This window comes from Psittacula echo (assembly GCF_963264785.1).
Source record: "Psittacula echo genome assembly, chromosome: 13".
In the NCBI taxonomy this organism is placed as follows: Eukaryota; Metazoa; Chordata; class Aves; order Psittaciformes; family Psittacidae; genus Psittacula; species Psittacula echo.
Window position 1 is genome coordinate 6,293,992 of NC_137749.1, and position 18,811 is coordinate 6,312,802.

At 48.0% G+C, this 18,811-nt stretch overlaps 1 protein-coding gene across 5 annotated transcripts in view; it reads left to right on the top strand.

The window, feature by feature from the left end:
* The window catches only part of ULK1 (unc-51 like autophagy activating kinase 1), an 80,366-nt gene extending 63,531 nt beyond the window's left edge, over window positions 1-16,835 (top strand). For 4 of the 5 annotated variants that reach the window (XM_080628890.1, XM_080628892.1, XM_080628893.1 and 1 more), the window contains 12 exons: window positions 60-211; window positions 1,005-1,088; window positions 1,770-2,032; window positions 2,645-2,829; window positions 3,463-3,578; window positions 4,174-4,317; window positions 6,824-7,011; window positions 9,650-9,828; window positions 9,941-10,059; window positions 11,980-12,137; window positions 12,311-12,446; window positions 14,295-16,835. In XM_080628890.1, coding sequence (XP_080485016.1) covers window positions 60-211; window positions 1,005-1,088; window positions 1,770-2,032; window positions 2,645-2,829; window positions 3,463-3,578; window positions 4,174-4,317; window positions 6,824-7,011; window positions 9,650-9,828; window positions 9,941-10,059; window positions 11,980-12,137; window positions 12,311-12,446; window positions 14,295-14,350 — 1,780 coding nt within the window. In that variant the 3' untranslated portion in view covers window positions 14,351-16,835. The remainder of the gene's footprint in view (window positions 1-59; window positions 212-1,004; window positions 1,089-1,769; window positions 2,033-2,644; window positions 2,830-3,462; window positions 3,579-4,173; window positions 4,318-6,823; window positions 7,012-9,649; window positions 9,829-9,940; window positions 10,060-11,979; window positions 12,138-12,310; window positions 12,447-14,294) is intronic. The other variant, XM_080628891.1, reaches the window with a different exon arrangement.
* The last annotated feature ends 1,976 nt before the right edge of the window (window positions 16,836-18,811 follow it).

Below are 18,811 nucleotides of genomic sequence, written 5' to 3' on the forward strand. Positions count from 1 at the left end.
TTCTTACTCTTATCACTGGCATCTGGACTAAGGTGTGTTTTGCTATTGTTTCCTATAAGGTCTGGTACGGTCCGGAGGTCTAGCAGTACAAGTCCTCTTGGTTTTCCTAAAACTGGTGCTTCCCCTCCTTATCCTGGAGAGCATGGATCCTTGCCCAGCGCTAGAAAGCTCTCCTTTGGCGGTGCCAAGCCATTTATGCCATCACCGCAAGGTAAGATGTTAACTGACATGTTGCTGCCCTAATAAAATCATGTGTCCCTTTCCTGTAGCTGCAGGTAATAGGGAATTCAAGTTGCTGTGTTCTCGCATGGCTCTTCTCAACAGATTATTTGACAAGTGCTTTGGCCTTAGTAAACTGGAGAGGAAGATCCCCCTTAGCTCCAGGAGAGGCAAGCTTTGTTTTGATGTCTGCATCAAACATTTTGCTGCCCTCTGAAAAGGGCTTCTGTAAGTGCAAAGTATCTTGTTACTGGCTAGGGACGGGGTGAGGAAAATAATGTAAGGCAATTGTTGTCAGAGCAAAATCCTGAGCAGCTTTGGAAGTGCTATTCAGACTGGAGAGTAGTGTCTGAATATCCAGTAGCCTGATGCAGATGCAGACAAGCAATTCATGTGGAAAGGAATAAGAAAAACCCCGGTGTGAAACCAATGCAATTTGCTGGTTTTAATAAAGGCACAGACTCTGATGTAACGAGCTGTTATATATCCCTGCTGTTTCCAATCCTATTCGTCTCTGATGATGGAGAAATGCAGAATATTCATATTCCATTCCTCTGAATTAATACCGCTGCAAAGTCAGACTAAAATATACTGAACTAATACCAGACAGAGGTTTTTTCCCTCCATTTACAGGAGTTGTTGATCTTTTCACTACGCAGCTAGGGCTGAGAAGATGGAAAAGATTACTAGCATCTTTCTGTAGAACAGGTGGTGCACAGTGTTGTCATTGCCTACAGAAACTTAATACTGAATAAACTTCTTTTTCTCATTGTGTTCTCTCAAAGTTGGAACGATCCCAGAGCAGCCCAGCCAGACTGTTATCCCGTCTTCTCTTGGAGCAGATGTGAGAAGCCGGATTCCTGTTGCTGGTGTGTTGATTAGTCCTTACCTTCCTTCATTATGCCTATGGATAAGGCCAGAACCATAGTCTCAGGGCACTTGGGGTTGCATATGTTCCTTTGGCAGCTTCTCTTGATGCTTGGCCAGCCAGGATTTCTGTGTGCTGATAGGTGTTGGGGCTGATCCATTCGCATCCCGTCATAGAATCATAGAATAGTTAGAGTTGGAAAGGACCTTAAGATCATCTAGTTCCAACCCCCCTGCCATGACAGTGTCTTCCAGTGCTCACAGACCCTGAGTCCCAAACACTTGAATTTGGGACTTTAAAATTAATGGATTGAATGAAGGAAAAGCATCTCAAAACCCACAAGAGCTCCTCTGCCAAGTGACCTGCTTGATGTGCAGTTCCCTTGCTGCTGAGCAATGACAGTCAGAGTCCCTTTCTCTTTAAGGGCTCCAGTGAAGGAGAGAAGCTATACCTTTATTTCCCTGTTCATGTCTCTTCTTTAGAGTCAAAAGCTGATCAGGCCTAGCAGTTTTGTGGCACTGATCAGAGTGCCATCCTTAGCCACCCACTGAAGGTTTTGGTCTGTAGATGTTTGAGCTTGATGTAGGTGTTTGAGTTTGAGATGTTTGAACCCTGGTCTTGGGATCAAGCGTTTCATGTTAGAACCAGAAAATGATGTGGTTTGTTACTTCGGGTCCTCTAGGTTCCTCAGCACCTGAACACTCTTCTCGAGGGATGGGCTCCCGGCTCCACAGTGCTCCCAACCTGTCGGATTTGCATTCCTGCAGGCAGAAGATAACCAAGCAGCACTCGGATCCTCTTGTTGCTCACTTCGGTCATACCCCAGTCAGCCAGCCTCTGCAGATTCATGGCTTGCAGCACTGCCGGCAGCTCAGGTCCTCACCAAAACTGTCTGAGTTCATGCAGAGAAGCCCTTTGCCAACTATAGTGGGCTCCCCTACAAAGGTATGTCAAGGAGGCTGCTTTGGGGTTTCTCACAGCTTGATCTTCTTGGGTTATTTGAGGATGAACTGCTGCTGGGATAACTGACCTGGATTTATCACCACTTGTTCGCTTTCCTTCAAGGGCTGTTTAGTGATCTGTGTGAAATGGGGTAATGTCCTGGTTCTTAGTGGACAGATCTCCCTTGGCAGCAGTGTTCACTCTGAGCAGAGGCCAGGGTTTCAAACAGGCAGTGGAAAGAAGCTGCCCAGATTAGAAGTGTATTAGTGAGCTGCAGTGCCTGGCTGGTTTGCACACAGCGACTCAGCTGGTGATGCAAATGTGTGTCCAGGAGGAATCCCCAGCAGAGATGGGTGAGCAGGTGACAACCTGGTGTCCAGTGCAAAGCTGGGACAGCATTTTCTCTGCTTATGTTAGGCTGCTGCAAGTTTTCAGCAGTTTGTTGTCCTTTCACTTCAGTCTTTCTGGGACTGGGGACAAGTAACAGTGTGGGGTGGGACTTCCACCTCCTTAGGTTGTTAAGCATATGATTTAATTTCGATAAATAACAGGGGATGAGGGGAACCTTCCTCCTTTGTTTTAAAGATGAGTCTCTGTTTTTCCTGTTCTTCTCAGGCTGTGTCCCCCTTTGAGTTTCCCAAAACCCCCAGTTCCCAGAATCTCCTCACCCTCTTGGCCCACCAGGGGGTCATGGTGACTCCGACACGGAATAAGACCTTGCCAGATCTGAAGGAGATGGGTCATTTCCACTGTCAGCAAACTGGTTTGGGATTGAGGCCTGTGGAAGAGATCAAGGGCAGGTGAGCTATAGTCTGCTTTATTCAGCTGTGCTTTATTCCCTGATACAGGACAGATGGGGCAGATTTCAAACCCCATCTAACACTAAGGTCGCAGGGTTTCATCAAGTGGGGGTGCAGGATTTTGTTACTAGACCAGACTCCCTGCAATTCTGCAGGTGTGTGTCTTGCTCTGTCATGGATGAGAGGGTGTTATGGGTGTTCCTTGTCCATCAAACAGTGGGCACAGGGCTTCAGACTAGGGATGTGTTTGAAAGCCATATGCAGAATGTCATCAGTATTGCAGGATACAAAGTCACTCAGGTTTTAGTGTTACTGCAGCTTTCTCCAGTAACCTGGAGGAGTCCTCTGATGCTAATTTCTGTATCTTCCATCAAAGAAAACTTGTGTTGTAATAATGCTGTAGTCAGTACTTGCATTACTACTGTTAGTCACAGTAGTTGCATGCTTTCTACAAGTAGCAGGAGGTGTTCCAGGTGCTCTGTTGAAAGAGGAAGAGTGGTTATTTCAGCTCCAGACTACTCACTGTGTAGTGTTAAGTGGTTGTGGGCCAGGAATGGCACAAACTGGAGAGGAAGGTAGCCGAAACATTGCACCTCTTGACTTTCTGCGTCATGTTGTATGTCCTCTTTTTAGATCTCTGAGCACAGGCAGGCTCACTGACCTGCTTCTGAAGGCAGCCTTTGGGGCACAGATCTCAGAAGCTGGCAGCAACGACAGCCTGAACAATGAGAAGCCAATGGAAATTGCAGGTAGGTGGGGAGGCCAGGCAGATCTGGCTGGATATCCTGGGTTGGGGTGAACAGTTTGCCTACATGCTTCCTACAAATGGGAGGCTCCTTTTCTGACGGCTTTTGGCAAAGGAAGTGGCTGCAGTGTGTGAAGAGTGTAATGATGTTTGCTTTCTTCTTTGGAGCGCTCGAAGGTCTGTGGGCTACGTGTGCTGTGTAATTGTTGGCTAGTGGTGTGATTTTTGTAGGCAGGGCTTCCTCTTTGGCCCCTTCTGAATGCGATAACATGTGGAAGTGGGAACTTTCTGCCAGGCAGCTCGAGTATGAATGGTGGCTCTGCAAGGGTGGGTCTTCCTGGGCTTGCAGGTTGGGAAGTGAGGAGGGAAGAACAGCTGCAGCAGTGCTGTGATGCTGCCAGGCTTGCGTCCTGTAGTCCGTGCCAGCCTGTCCTATTGTGTTTGTGGGGGATGATGCCTCCAAAGGGAGCGCTGGCCTCTGCTGGTAACTGCTGTGTCCCAAGAGAGTCTGCAGGAGCACAGAACCGCTGGGTGAGGCACACCATGCTCTGAGTAACTTTCCTGTAATGCCAGTCTGCACCTTTCAACTGTCTCCCCAGCTCCCTCAGGTGCTTACGGAGGGACCCTGCACTCTGGTGCCCGGGCTGGGGGCTCTGCTAGCCCATCCCCAGTGATTTTTACTGTTGGATCCCCTCCCAGTGGAACAACCCCCCCACAGACCACGAGGACCAGGATGTTTTCAGGTAAAGGGCTGATACCTTCCTGCCTGTTCCAGTGGGAATGCCGGGGGCAGAGCAATGTGTTGAATTCCTTGGTGCTGAACACTGGTGGTGGCAGAGGGCTGCGCAGAGCTGTCCGTGAAGCTCAGCTGGTCTAAATGTCTTTGAGGTTCTCGTGCTGGCTCTTGCCAACCACAGTTACTGGTGGTGACTGTTTGCACTGGCAAAAGGACTAATGCCAGATAGTGGTTTTCCAGTACTGGAAGAGACAGACAAACTCTTGTATTACTTCATTGCTCTCTGCTTCAGGAACGATGCTGCAGCTGTTCGTAGACCCAGTGTTGCTGATAGGTCAATAGATGTAAAGTTTATGTTGTGTTCTGATTGTTTTGGATGAGCTGTGAATAAAAAGTATGACCATCTGTGCCGAGCAGCTTCAGTGCACAAGTACTGTTAGGAAAGGGCCAGCATGGCTCTGTATGTACAGTTACTAGTGGTGTTAACTTATGCTCTGAGCTGCCTGAGCAGGAGATTGGGAAGTGCACTCCTGCTTGACAGATACTTCTTTTAAGACACCAAGTGCTTTGGCCTTGTCAGCAGCTGAGGCTGTGGCAATTGGCCTTTTTGGGATAGTGTGTCTGGCAGCTGGAGTCTGTGTTCAGTGTAAGAAAATATTTGGACACTTTTATTTGCATTTTTGGCTTCTTTGGGTTCTCGGCTGTTCCTCATCTGAATGTTGTTGACTCTGTTGTTGTTAATTACTGCAGGGAAGGTTTGGATGTAACCACAATAAGCTGCTAGACTGGGATGGGGACACACGTGGGCTCAGTTCCTGGGTATAGCTTGCATTTCCATCATAACTAAAACCACTCATCCTTGATTGTCTGGAAAGTTGGGACCATAATTCTTTCTTTGTCTCGTCTATTTAGAGGGTAAGCTCTGTAGGGCAGACACTCTTCCAAAGTGTCTGATGGGCCTGTAGCACAATGGGGTTACTATCCTGGCTGCAGCCTCTAGCTACTACTGCAGTGTTATGAATAGAGAATTCAGACTTCCTTTATTGCTTTTGTGGGGTTAATAGCAATTTGGAAGCAGATCCAAGCACCAGTTGTTAGCAGGTTGATATTTAGATGCTTAGGGTCTGCCAAACAGTCCAGATCTCAGATTGGATGCCTGAAAGAGATGGCTGTTGAATAGTGAACCTACAATACATACACAGCATTAGATCAAGGCGGTGAAAGCAATGCTGCTTGATACTTCGTTTATTAGGTCTGTGCTGTAACTCCTTACGTTAATGCACAAAGTTAATGGTGAAAAGGAGAGCTTTGCAAGCTGAAAGTCTGCACCCCAAGTGTTTGGACAAGCCATGAGTAAGATCTCTTGACGGATTCAAAGGCAGAGCCTTTTCATGAGTCATCAGAACAACTTCTGCAAACAGCCTCTTGGAATTACAGGGTATCCAGAATGTGATGTTGTTGGTCCTTCCCTCCCTCTGAAAGATCTGGCAATGCTCTGCCAGTCTTTGATGATCCACTTAGCTTTGAAGCACAGCTGCCAACAGGGAGGAGAGGAGACTGTGCCTCTCTGCAGATCAGTTGCGCATTATTATATTGCTGAACCTTCTGAAGGCAGGGTAGGGCAGCAAATTAAATTCATGGGTAGAAGAGAAACATCTCCCTCCAAAGGATCAGTGACAGTGGAGAATATTGCCTTGGTAGAATTAGCAGAGTATTGTAGCTGGTATTGGCATCCCCCTGTGAGACAGAACATAGCTCTCTCTGTCAGTGGATATAAAACCCTCTGGAGTGGTGAATGTATTATGAATACCCTGAGACAAACTCCTTTTGAAGTGTCCGTCTTTTATATGCGGTGTGCTCCTAGGGTGGACTCAGTGGTCAAGAAGGGGAAAAGATGATGATGAGGGGATTGTCTGATGGACACCATACGTACTGGTTGTCCTGAATCCTGAGCTTAGGGTCCTGACTCAGCTGAAGTCACTTATTCTCTGTCCAACCTCCTATTTGTAAAGAAGGGGAAGCAGAAATGCAGGGCATGTAATGCAAAGCTCTCCTGGTTTATATCTAAGGGGTTGATGTTTTAAAACTGTAACAAAACCCTCACTTATCAGAGATGCTCATTCAGTGACAGGGAGCCAGGGTTCAAACCATGCTGATCCTTGGCTGGGAACTTGGCTGTGGTGGTGTATCATAAAAATCAGCTCAGGATTAGATAGAAATCACTGCAGGATTCAGGAAGGGTTTGGGTAAAAAAAGAAAGAATTGTCCCCATAACCAACAGCCATTGTGGAAGGTGTGTTAAATCTGCTTGAGCTCCTGAACTGGTCTACCCCAGTCACTAAGGAGCTTAGGTTGGGGAGTGGTTACTCTGCATCAAGAGTTCTTGCATCCTCCTCCAAAGTACCTGTTGCTGACTCCTATCGGATCCAGGATCCTGGATCCTACAGGACTGTCCCATCTGCTGACCTACTGTTAACACTTTCAGTAATCCCTTTGCCTGTTTTTCTTCCCAGTGGGGTCTTCCAGCTCTCTCAGTTCTGGAGGCTCATTCACCGGCAGGCACTTGGCAGTGGGAACTGGTGGGGATGCTGCGGAAGGCCCCTCAAGTCTCCGGTACGCTTTTGCTGATCCCATCACCGCCAACCTGGAAGGGGCTGTTACATTTGAGGCACCAGAGTTGCCCGAAGAGACGCTCATGGAGGTGAGTACATTGTGGGCAAAGGATGGAAGAGTAAAAGTAAAGCACATCCAGAGGTCAGATAACTCCGTGTTTACAGCCAAGGGGTTTGCTTCCCAAGATGGAGCTAAGTGGTTTCAAAGACAGCAAGGCCAATGCAGTGCTCAGAAAAGCCAGGGCATGTTCAGCACGGTGAGTTTTGAGTCTGCTGCCAAGCTGTTTGATCCATGACCAGGGTTAAAAGTCACCATTTCCAAAGCTGAAATTGCAGGTTGGAAGCACCTGGTGCATCCTGTATGAACAGCTTCTGAAGAAAACCTCGCTAATTTGGGCTTTTTCCCTTGTAAGAGGCATGGCATAGCTGACTTGAGAGCATGAGTAGCTCAGTGTGTATCATATACTGCTGAAAGATTCTGAACTAGAGTAAACCTGACACTTGTGTTACTGATGGGGTTGGGGGGACACCATATTCTGCACTAGAACAGCTGAACCGGATTGTGGAGCTGAAAGGCTGCTAGGCTCCCCTTCACTGCGGGTTGAAGCAGAGCAAATGCTTTTGTAGCTGAGATATATTTGAAATGTAGGTCAGGCTGCCCGTTCACAGCAGAGCGGGGAGGAAGATTCAGGCACATTTTTAGCTCTGCTTGTGATGCCTCCTTGGGCTGTCTGTGACTGGGGAAGGCTCTTTGTATCTGCATTTTGCTGGTGTTGCTAAAAACCCCTAGATAGCTGCCGAGAAACGCATACATTGTTATAAGGATGTGAGTTTGCTCTTATACTACAGGTTTTATTTAGATCTTTGTTGTTGTTGTCGTTAATTATGCATGAAATTGCATCGTTTGCTTAATTACCTGTGGAGCCAAAGGGCTAGGATTTTCAGCATTGGTGTGATCACAATAGTAGCGACTTTAAGTGAGCATCCTACCTGTGTGAGGTCCCAGAAGTATGGGCCCCTGCCAGCTGCCACCACTGTGGGCACTGGACTGAAGTGTCCTAAGGAAGTATCAACTTGATCTTGTTAACAGCACTCAGCTTCTGTCTGTAATGAGTTATTTGGGTTCAGTCATCATTCCTGCTGAGCACAGGAATCCATTTGCATATCACAGAACCTTTACAGTGTATTTCAAGACCCCTTTGTGCCCTGTGGAGTTGGCCGCAATGCAGACCTGGCAGGCTTTCTGATTTCTGCTCATACTTTCAGGGCATTGAAATCTCACTGTCTGAGCACCCTTGTTTATGTTGGGCAAAGCTGTTGTATTCAGATGGGTGGTTCTTCCATCTTCTGTAAGTTTCTTTAGGTGCAGACAAGGCAAATTAGAGGTTTTAGTTTCTTTTGTGGTGTTTTAAAAACACAGGACAGATGGCTACAGAAGGAAAGACTCCTGTGATGCCAAATGAGGCCACGAATGCTGAGATAAGTAACAGAAGCTAACTGTATAAACCGAGAGGAAGGGCTGTGCATTGGTTAGAGATACCAGGCTGAGGCCTGCAAGATCTCAGCAGTTTCCTGCTCTGCCACAAACTTGTTGTATGACTTGGCGATTTCTTAATCTCCAGGTTCCTCCTTTGCTTTTAAAGAAAATAGAGGAAGATGGAGATAACACTTCCTTACCATACTGGACTGTCCAGGGAGCACGACAGTGGGAGGAGAGATTCATAAATCAAATAGTCAAAGCTGCCTTAGCAGCCAAGTGCCTGAGCCAGTGAATGCAAAACAAAAGCTTGCAGAACTTGAGGACTGAGAGGGTTTTGATAAATTCATGTAGGAAACATCCTTACCCAGCCCCCTTTGAGGGAACTGAGCCACTGAGCATGTGAAGATCAAGCAGGTTAGAGAGTACAAGGAGTGGTGTTTCATCTGATCCAAGCAGTAGTTCATTTTGTAGACCCACAAGCACACAGTTTTTCCACAAACACTAACTTCCCAAAAATGCTTGCTGTGACTTCAGCAGTGCAGCTTCCCAGCAATGGGATAATCCCCTTTGATCTGTAATAGCAGAAGAAAAACTACTTTGAAATGAACATAGCACTCAGTGTGAGAGGCTCTCTGCCCTCACTAGCTGGACAGGAGTTGCAGATGAAAGGTTGTCCTTGCTGTTCTTCAGAGGACCTCACCCAGGACTCACTGCACTGAACTGGGAGAATATAAAGACCTAAGAATATAAAGAGCTAAGTGAGGGCTGTAGGGGGAGACACACTTTGTTTGCAGTTTCCTGCAGCACAGGGGATTGTCACTCGTGAAATCCACACTCACATTCAGTTTTGTACCAGCATTACTGTGGTGTGAACCGGAGCTGGGCCCATGGTGCAGATGAGCTCTCCCCCTTCCTGGCTGACTTCTGAAAGAGTCCCGCAGAGCTGGGATCCTCCTTGGGAAGGGAACATGTAATTTCGGAGCACATCTCACCAGCTTCTCCAGGGAGCTGCCTGGAAGTTTCTGGCCTGGGGCTGTTGCTTGCTGCTGTTACTGTGGAGGAGGAACTGGTGCCATGCAGGGGCTGAGTTTGGCTGTCCTTACCCAAAGCAGAGGTGTTAGGGGGGTTTGGGGCTCAGGTGTTGTTTCTGTTAGCTGGGATGAGCTGCTGGCACAGCTCTAGGTGAGCAGCCCTTCCTGGCGTGCCAGTGTCCCTCTGTAACCCCCACCTTGGCATCCCTTCAACAGCAAGAGCACACTGACATCCTGCGCAGCCTCCGCTTCACCCTGGCCTTTGTCCACTACGTGATGGAAATTGCTGCCCTTAAAGGCAGCTCCAGCGAGATGAGCAGCTCCGTGACAGCCGAGTACCAGCTCCAGGAGAGCGTTGTGGCTGACCAGATCAGCCTCCTCAGCCGGGAGTGGAGGTAAGGACCAGGGAGAGATACCCAGATCCCAGGTCTCTGTCACTCCATCTCATAGCAGAAGTCCTTCGGGACACTCACTGCTGTCCCTTCATCTATTGTGCTTTCTTTACAGCTACGCAGAGCAGCTGGTGCTGTACCTGAAAGTAGCAGAGCTTCTGTCCTCAGGGCTGCAGATGGCCATAGAGCAGATCAAAGCTGGCAAGCTGTGCCTCTCCTCCACTGTCAAGCAAGGTAAGGGGCTGGTGAGCACAGAGGATTCCTCTGGAATGGAAGTGTTAAAAGTATGGCAAAGGGGTGGAGGGGATTGAGTGAGTGTGAACCCCCACTCATATGTCCAGGGCTTCTTTCTTATCGTCCCCTTGTACAGCCAGGTCTGGTTTTATCACTGAGGGGATTGGTCCTCTCTTCACATTAACTTAATGTCCCAGCACTCTTGCTCATGCCCTGGTGAGCATCTTCAGCACTAATTAGTGAGAGGGGGATGTATCTTATCTGATTCCTTTTTCATCTCTATCGCAGGTGCTTATTTGTACTTGAGTAAGCCCAACTTAATTACACAGTGCATGTCCTAGGAAGTGCTTAGCTGGCAAATGGAGACCTGTCCTGGCAGTGATGATTTTTCAAGTGAAACAAAAACACAGGAAGTACAGTACTGGTAATGCCAGAGTCACTTCTTTGTTAGTGTTATGGCCTTAATGTTTGCATCTGACTGCCTGGCTTGTGATGCAAGCTGGCTATGATTCAGTGATTAGAAAAAACAGCTTTAAAACTACCACTGTAATATTACTGAGGGAACTTTCTGAAGCAATTGGAGTTCTTGACCCACCAGCCACCTTCCCCAAGAGCTCAGTCTTTGAAAGTACTCATGTTGCCTTGGGATGGGGTGTAAAATAATAGCAGTTAAAGCAGTGAGCACACAGACCTTGTAGCAGGCACTGTGGAGCAAGATACACAGGTTCAGCTGCACATCTTCCACAAGTTCAGGCTAACAGGAAAGCTGTCATGACCCAAATCACTCCTTTCATTGCAGATTGCAGCATCTAGATTTGTAGTGTAATTTGTCCTTCCGTGTGTGGAAATTGGGCAAGGCTTTCCTGTCTTGTTTCTCTCACCACAAAATCTGTTTCCTTTAGGTTTTTCAGGGCACAGTGAGGACAGGGGGGTTTTCAAGATACTTGCATCCCATGTATATGGAAAAGTCAGGGAAGCACGACCAGGACACTGCCCTGGAATGTCCTTGGGTGGTGTGTGCCAGGCAGGGTCTGTACCCACAGCAGTCTCTTCTCTGCCTCTCTGCTGTCTTACCTCTGCCTGGCAAGGCTAGATTGGGTTGCAGGGCCTGGCTCTCATGTGAGGCTGTACCTCTGCATGGTAGCTGAGAGGCAGGTTCATGATATGTATTGATTTGCCTCCCCCAGGAGTGAATGATTCAGTGTGGGGATTTTCAGTGTGCACGTAGCAGTTAATACTCATCAGATGCTGGTGGGAGTTTGTATCCATACCTTTGTGTAGGCCATGCCATGCAGCTAAGGAGACTCAAACCTAGGGCATCACTTGCTGATGTGGATTGGTATTTTATCAGAATCACCCTTGATTCTTGATTCTCTGTCCTGTAACCTTCCCATATGAGCTGCTGTGTTCAGAAAAGGAGGTGGCCTTTCACAGGCATCAGTATCCTTTCTTCCCGGGACAGCAGAGTCCCAAGAGAGATTCCCTTGCTTAGTCAGTGCTGCTCATCCACACGCAGCTCCAGCAGCTACCACACACTGGTCACGTACTTCTTCACGGCATGTCAGCACCCATCAGATAGCAGGAGCTTTGTATCTGGCACGTCTGTTGCTTCTGGTGGTGCATGAGGCATCTTGCACGGTGTAAACTGCACTGCCTTGTGGCGGCTGAAGGAAACAGACCTGGCCTCAGGTGAACTGGGCATATGTGTAGGTGTTGCCACATGCAGGCTTATAACTGGGGAAGGTGACAGAGGAAAGGAGAAAGACCCTATTGGTACAGCAGGTACTTCCCTACCAGTCTTCTGTTTTGAACATAACCCCATGGTCTTGAAGTTACTTATTTGGGGTCCTGTACGTGGAGATTGGGAGGCACAGGGAGGACTAGGAGTATTGCCTAAAGCATTTCTTTCCTTTACTCTAGTTGTGAAGAAGCTGAATGAGCTTTATAAATCCAGTGTCTCATCCTGCCACTGCCTCAACATGAGACTCCAGAGGTTCTTCTTGGACAAACAGAAACTCATGGATCGGATCAACAGCATCACTGCAGAGAAGCTCATCTTCAGCTATGCTGTGCAAATGGTAATAACCACACAGTGCCTGGGAACAGGGTTAGCACAGAGCGAGTGCTGGGCAGTAATGGTTCCTGCTCATGATGCTGTGTGCTGCCTCTGGGTGAAGGAGGTGCTCAGGCAGCGGAGGGGCCATTGGGTCTGGTCTGGGGGTAACCTCTTGGAACGGGGTTGTTGCTGTAGGTACAGTCTGCAGCCCTGGATGAGATGTTCCACCACAGAGAGGACTGTGCACAGAGGTACCACAAGGCTCTGCTGCTCATGGAGGGGCTCCTGAACATCATCACTGAACAGGGCGACATAGAAAACATCAATAAATGTGAGTGTTCAGTGACTTCTTTTTTAATCTCACTACAAAATGTGGGGTTTTAGCTGCATGGATGAGAAATTTCTTTAGCTGCATCTTGGAGGACATAGCAGAGATCTCTTGGCTTGTTACAGCTGCTCCAGTCTGGCCTCCTGCTTTCCCAGTGGGGAAACTGTTAGAAATGCAGGTCCCAGATCTGAGCCAGACTTTGAGTTTCCCATGCAGAGCAATTGCCAGGGCTTTGCTGGAGCTTTTGATGTGTGAAGAAACTCACTGAAGGAAGTGGTTTGGCAACAGCAAGGGCCTGGGTTTGGTTTCCAGCAGGAACCATCCCTCTGACTGCACAGAGCACTTGAACATGAAACTGCAGCGGCTGTGGGACAGTGATGGCTGATCACAGTGAGGGCTCCTCCTGACACAGGACTGCTCCCCAGTCTAGTTCCCAGCCCCTGGCCTGGCTGAGAAGGCAGCAGACAAATACTTCCCTCATCAAGTGCTTGCTGTAGCAGTGAAAGCTGAACTCTTCCCTACTTGCTGTTGTTTGGCTTCCTCTCCCAGGGACAGACGGACCCCTCTGTCTGCTGCTCCAGGCTGTCACCTCCCTCGTGCTCTCCCTTTGTCAGGAAGGATGTTACTGTGCTGCTGCAGGCTCTGCACTGTGTGGAGTGGAAAGCACTGACCTCGTGCTCAGAGCACACTTTCCCTGCCCTTATGGCTGGGGTTAATCGTTGCTGTTGTCCCTCTCTGTGGGAGGGGATGGGGAATAGCTATTGTCTGTCGGAGCAGCTTGACTTGGCCGCAGCCAAACCAGCCCATCTGCAGCCATCCCGACAGCATCAGCATGGCTGAAGGGAAAGGCTGCAGCTGGCAAACCATTGCCTCTCCCCATTGCTGGCTTCCCGCTGCCTTCCATGGGCCAGCATCCAGAGTGCTGCCAGGCTGCTCCAGCCATCCGTGCAGGCAGAGCTCGCGGATAGGTAATGAGAGGAGAGGTTTCTGTCTCACAAGCAATCAGTCAGTTAATTATCACCAGCTCTCAGAACTGACATGAGGCTTACTGAAGGAGAGCAAAGGGAGATTGGCAGGTCATGTGTGGTACCTGAGGGTGCAGTGAATAGGGAATACTAAGTAGTGTCTGTTGTACTGTTTCTTACCAAACCTAAATCACATCTTTTGTCCAGAGGTACAGCTAATGCGTCTAATAGATTTATTTTCCCAAGTGATATCCTGGTATTCCCTGCTTTACCCTCTATTCCAGCTTCCCAACTGAGCTGTTCTCTGGTATGCTGTAGTGGGTATGCGTTTGATTTTAGATCTCAGGTATATGATAACTTAATTCTGAAAAGTAAAACAATGAACCTAGAAATAACAGCAAGTCTTCCTGTGAGAGGAGTTGATTCCACCAAACACTGAGCTTTTGAGAGAGTCTTGGGCTCAGACAATGAGGATCTGGCACTGACCGTGCTGGGCTGTGTCAGTCTCCCAGTTGTAAGCCATGATAAATGGCGTTGCAGACCTTGAGTCATTCTGCCTGCTGGCAAAAGCCACTCCAATAACTAGAAGTGATTCAGTTGTTCCCGGCAGCCGGTGGTTCTTTATAATATCTTGATACCTCTGTCAGAACCGGCTTTCATTGCTGCATCTCTGATTATTCAGCCCTTTGACCTGTCCCTTCCCAGCGTGGTGGCTGGGGTCAGGCCCTCACCTAGTCTAAAGCAGTGCCTGGTAATGATTCTCAAAGGGCTGCTTTGATTTGATGGAGTTCTGCCTTTTCCTCCCAGTCTCCAGCATGTTTTGGTTGTCTTTATATTGCCAGGGAAATGAGAGGCTGATTCCTTGCGGTGTTGTTTTGTGTCCCAGGTAAGCTGTGCATCGAGCGCAGGCTGTCAGCGCTGCTGTCGGGGTTCTGTGCCTGATGTCACGGTTGCTGTTCCTCACGCCCCAGCTGATGGCTTTGTTTCCAGTGTCCTGCTGTTGCGGTGGGAAGCGAACCTGGCAGCAGGAGCCCTGGAGGATGAACTGCTCAGTGTTTCGTATTACGACGCTTCGGGAAGTTGTTCCATGGACTCGGATTCCTTTGTGGGGATGTGTGACTGCAGCAAGCACAAATACTCCCCTGCCCAAAGGCCTGGGCGAATGTGTAGCCAACGTGGAAAGGTTTCCCTCGTTGCCAGAGGGGTTGAAGGATAGAAATCTGCTTCTTCCCAGCACTTTGAAGGATAAGACTGCTGCCTATCCCTCTTGCTTAAGAACAGGGTATTCCAGTGCTGTGTCCATTGCAGGCAATGGATGTGCTGAAACTGCTGGCTTCAGTTAACATTGGAGGGCGTCATTCAGAAATCAAGGCCAGTTTGTGTACTTCCCCCTACCCAGCTGAGAGCCAGGCATCTTCAAGCTTCCTGGCACCCTGAGGCTCCCCTCCTTTCCCTCCACTGTCCCTTCTCACACGTGTTTATGTCTTGGAGTGCTTACTGAATGGCAGAGAGGAGGGAGGCAGCTCCCTATTGCCTAAGTGCTGCTGAAGTAGCTCCCACCTCAACAGACTTGCTGAGCGAGGCAGAGGATGCGCTTCGCTGGGGCAGGTTGTGCCTCCTGTATGGGCAAACCATGCAGGGAGAGAGACTGCACAGGGAACAGGAGGATGACAAAGTATTAACGCTCCTGTGTTGGTAAGAAGCCAAAATGAATCCGTTCCTTGCTTGGTCCCCAAGCTCAGCGGGATCAACATGAAGGACTCGTGGCTGTTCAGTAGGTATCTACCAGGAGGAAGCACTAGCGCTGTCCTGCTTTCAGCTGTTGGCTCGATAACCCCTTTCCTGGAGCCCTCACCCCACCCCAAACTGAAAACACTAGCTTTGTGAATCAAAGGAGCACTTTACTCACTATGGGAACTTTGAGGAGTTGACTTTGCGTCACACAACAACCCAGGAACATCACGACTGTTAGGAATGCTGTTCTTTTTATTCCTTTTCCTTGCTTCCTGGTTGTTTTATTGCACTACGTGTGTGCGTATATTAATATGTATTCCTCTGGGTGAATATATATTGATATAGGTCTGGTTTGTGTGTAACTGTACGTATTTAACTGTACTGTATCTTGTGAGTGTGAGGCAGAAAGCACTGCAGAGTCCGTGCTGTTCCTCCTCCACAGCAGGCAAAGCTGACTTGCAGTACCAAGGTTTGTTTTGTTATTTAAATGTTCTTTTAAGGACAGTCAGTATAAAGCTTTTTAAAGAGCTCAAGAACAGGCGTTCAGATCCCACACACTTAAAATTGGAAACCCTTTTTTTTTTAAGTTTTACTTGCTGCTTTGTGTTTTTTATAAAGAAATCTCGTAGTGTTCAGTTTTCTGTTCAGCATTTCTTCTAAGGAGACTCTGTAGCCAAATGAGACTGTAGGTGCGAGTGGCTCTGGTTGAGGCTTCGGATGCTGTGAGCATGTGTGAGAGGAGAGCTGGCTGCCTTTCTGTCTGCGTGCACATGTGTGTGTCTTAATTTATCAGTCGTGGCAGTATTCTGTTAGCGCTGGGCAGAAAAGGATCTTTGAAAGCAACTCAAAACCTCAGGCTTTGTTCTTTTGGGATCTCAACTTATTTTGCACATGGTGGTTAAGTCCTCATCGCTTTTTTTCCTCTCAATATTGGCACGTTCAGTGTGATACTTTACAAAGGGTTTCAGGAGCAACTCGATTGACTTTGGAGCTGGCATCATCTTTGGCAACGTGGGTGTTGAAATGCCAATAAATGAATTCAAAGATACTCCCAGTTGCCCCAAACAGGGACGTTTAAGTGTAGCTTTCAGAAATGCTTCAGTGTTGGGCCGCTGTTACATCCTGCACTCGCAGCCTGCTGCTTCTGTGGCCGTTGTGCTTGTGCCTGGGACAAAGAGAAGAGAAGGATTCAACCCCAACCAGCCTGTGGATGGGAGTGCTGAGGAAACCCAGACTGCTGCCCAAAGGCTATTGCCAGCCCTGCAAAGAGCTATGCTGCGGGAGGTGGCACGGGAGCACTAAGCCAGGACTGACTCTGCAATAGACACCCCGAGCCCCCCCCGGCATGCACCGACAGCCTCCAGCCCAGGACACGCAGGTAGGATGGTCCCTGCGCATGGCGAGCTCAGCAGTAATCTTCCAGCCGTGCTTCGTTACTTGAATGTATCCAAATCGTCCACATTCAATGTACACAAGTATATATTGCTCCAAAAAAGTGTGGTTTACAGACCTACAGCCGGTATATATGTATGTGTTTGTGTATATACATACGAGGAGGTGTGTGTGTGCGTGTATGTGTATAGACACACACGCAAACACAGACGTGTATATATAGGTTTTCTCTCAATACTTGAAACTTAGCCACTGTGCTTGAAAAAAACCCAACAAAAACACACAAGAAAACACATAAAAACCCACCCCAAAAACTGGGGGGGGGGGGAAGAAAAAAAATGAGACAGGTGATTTATTTTGCCATCACTTTGGTGACTTTCTTTTTTATCTAATTGCATGGAGCGTGAAACCAACTTTTTTTGGTGAATATTTATTGCTTTGTAGACAAGGTATGCAAAAAAAAAAAACCCCAAAAAAGAGAAAAAAGCAAGAAACCAGCCCAAAAGCAGCCCCTACCTGTGAAGTTGCTAGTGTAGTCTACCCGCTGGTGTCATGGCTTCCTTCCTGTTGCAGCATTTGTGTCTGGCGTCTTCAATAGGTTTCAAGAAACCTCAGTCTAATAAACACGTCCCTTCAGGTTTGTGAGAGCGGATGGTGGTGATGTTCTTTATCAGCAATGCTTGAGACTTTGTCAACGTTTTTTATTTGTGTTTTGTGTGACTTTTTTTTTTTTTTTTTTTGGCTTTAAATTGTACAACACCAATGTAAGAAAATAAAACTGATTTGAAATTGTTATTGCTCTGTTGTCAGTGCTTCATAAGCCCACTCAGGGCAGTGTCTGAGTGAGGCGTTTCGTGTGTTTGGTGCTACCAGCTTTGCCTTTCAGGTGGAAAAGTGCTGTTATCCCCTTTCCACAGAGGATGAAGATCAGAAAAGCTCCGTTGCCTAAAGCCACACGTGAAGCCTTTGAACCTGGAAATGATTAAGCCAGTTTCTAGATGGGTGCTGTAGTCACTGTTTATCATCCACCCTTCTTACCTGGCCATACTCTCCTGCTATGGTTAGAAACTCTGTCATGAGTTGACAGCAGATCCCTTCCCAGGCAGCTTGTTGCTGTACAGCAGAAGGTACTTCAAGATGAAGTGTGAGCATAGTGGTAAGAATTGGGTGGTTTTAATTATTTTCCTGCCATGTTTGCACTCATTGCAGTTGGACATTTGAACACAATGGGTTGGCTTCCTTGTGCCCACGTAGCTGTGCAAAAAGTCTGGACGTGGCAAAAAGTTCAAGGAGGATGCTGTGAGCATCGGTCCTGACTTCAGCTGCCAGGCAGGTAGTTGTAGCCCCTGCTATGCATAGAAGGCTGTATGATGGAGAGCTAAGCTGTGCCCTGGGATGTGAGAACCATCCTGAATAGTTCAGTCCTCCCACTGAGAGAAACTTTGGCCACAGAGGTGTAAACTTTCAGGAGCCAAATACCACAATTCCACCAAATGTTTCCCAAAGCTCCTCTTGCTGGGCTGTGCATGTTGGCCATGAGCATCCCTGGAGATCCCTGTACGGGGTGACTCTGCCTGTAGAGCCACTTGCCTCTATTGTCTTCTGGCAAGAAAAGACTCGATTTCAAAATCCTGATTTACCATGAGCTGGAATTGTTTTTTCTCGCTCAGCCCTATTTATAACTCCTGTTTCCTGCCCCTGCCTTTCCCACCGCAGGGAACTGGACACCGCGTGTTCGCTCCGTGAGAATGATCCTGCCTGGAAGCGCCAGGCTCTGGTCACTTGACGTTAATGCTGACTCATGGGCAGGGATTCCTTTTCCCTGCAGCCCTGCTCCACGCCTGGCAGCTCAGCATGCTTGGATCTTTGGGGCTTTTGGTGTTATGTGGAGGGGGATTTAACACGTAAAGCCCGCTTTTGCGTGTAAAACCTTGTGTGTGTTTGTTCCCTGGGCAGGGAGTAAGGAATATGGGTGTGTATACGTATATATATATGTGTATGTATATAAATCTATGTGTGTGTGTATATATATATATAAAGTTTCTGATACTGAGGGTAAGGGAGGAAGTTTCTTTTGAAGCTGCCTGTGAAGAAGTTTCAGGGTTCAGGTAGAAAACCTATAGCCAAATGAAAGATAAATCACTGCGTGTCACATGCCTGTGTAAACAGAGAGTGCTCTGCTGAATCCATAGGACTCTTTCACAGGTAGCAAAGCAAAGCCTTTGAACCTGGGGAAAGTGCTGGCTGGAGAGACTTAAACAACAGAGACAAACAGCC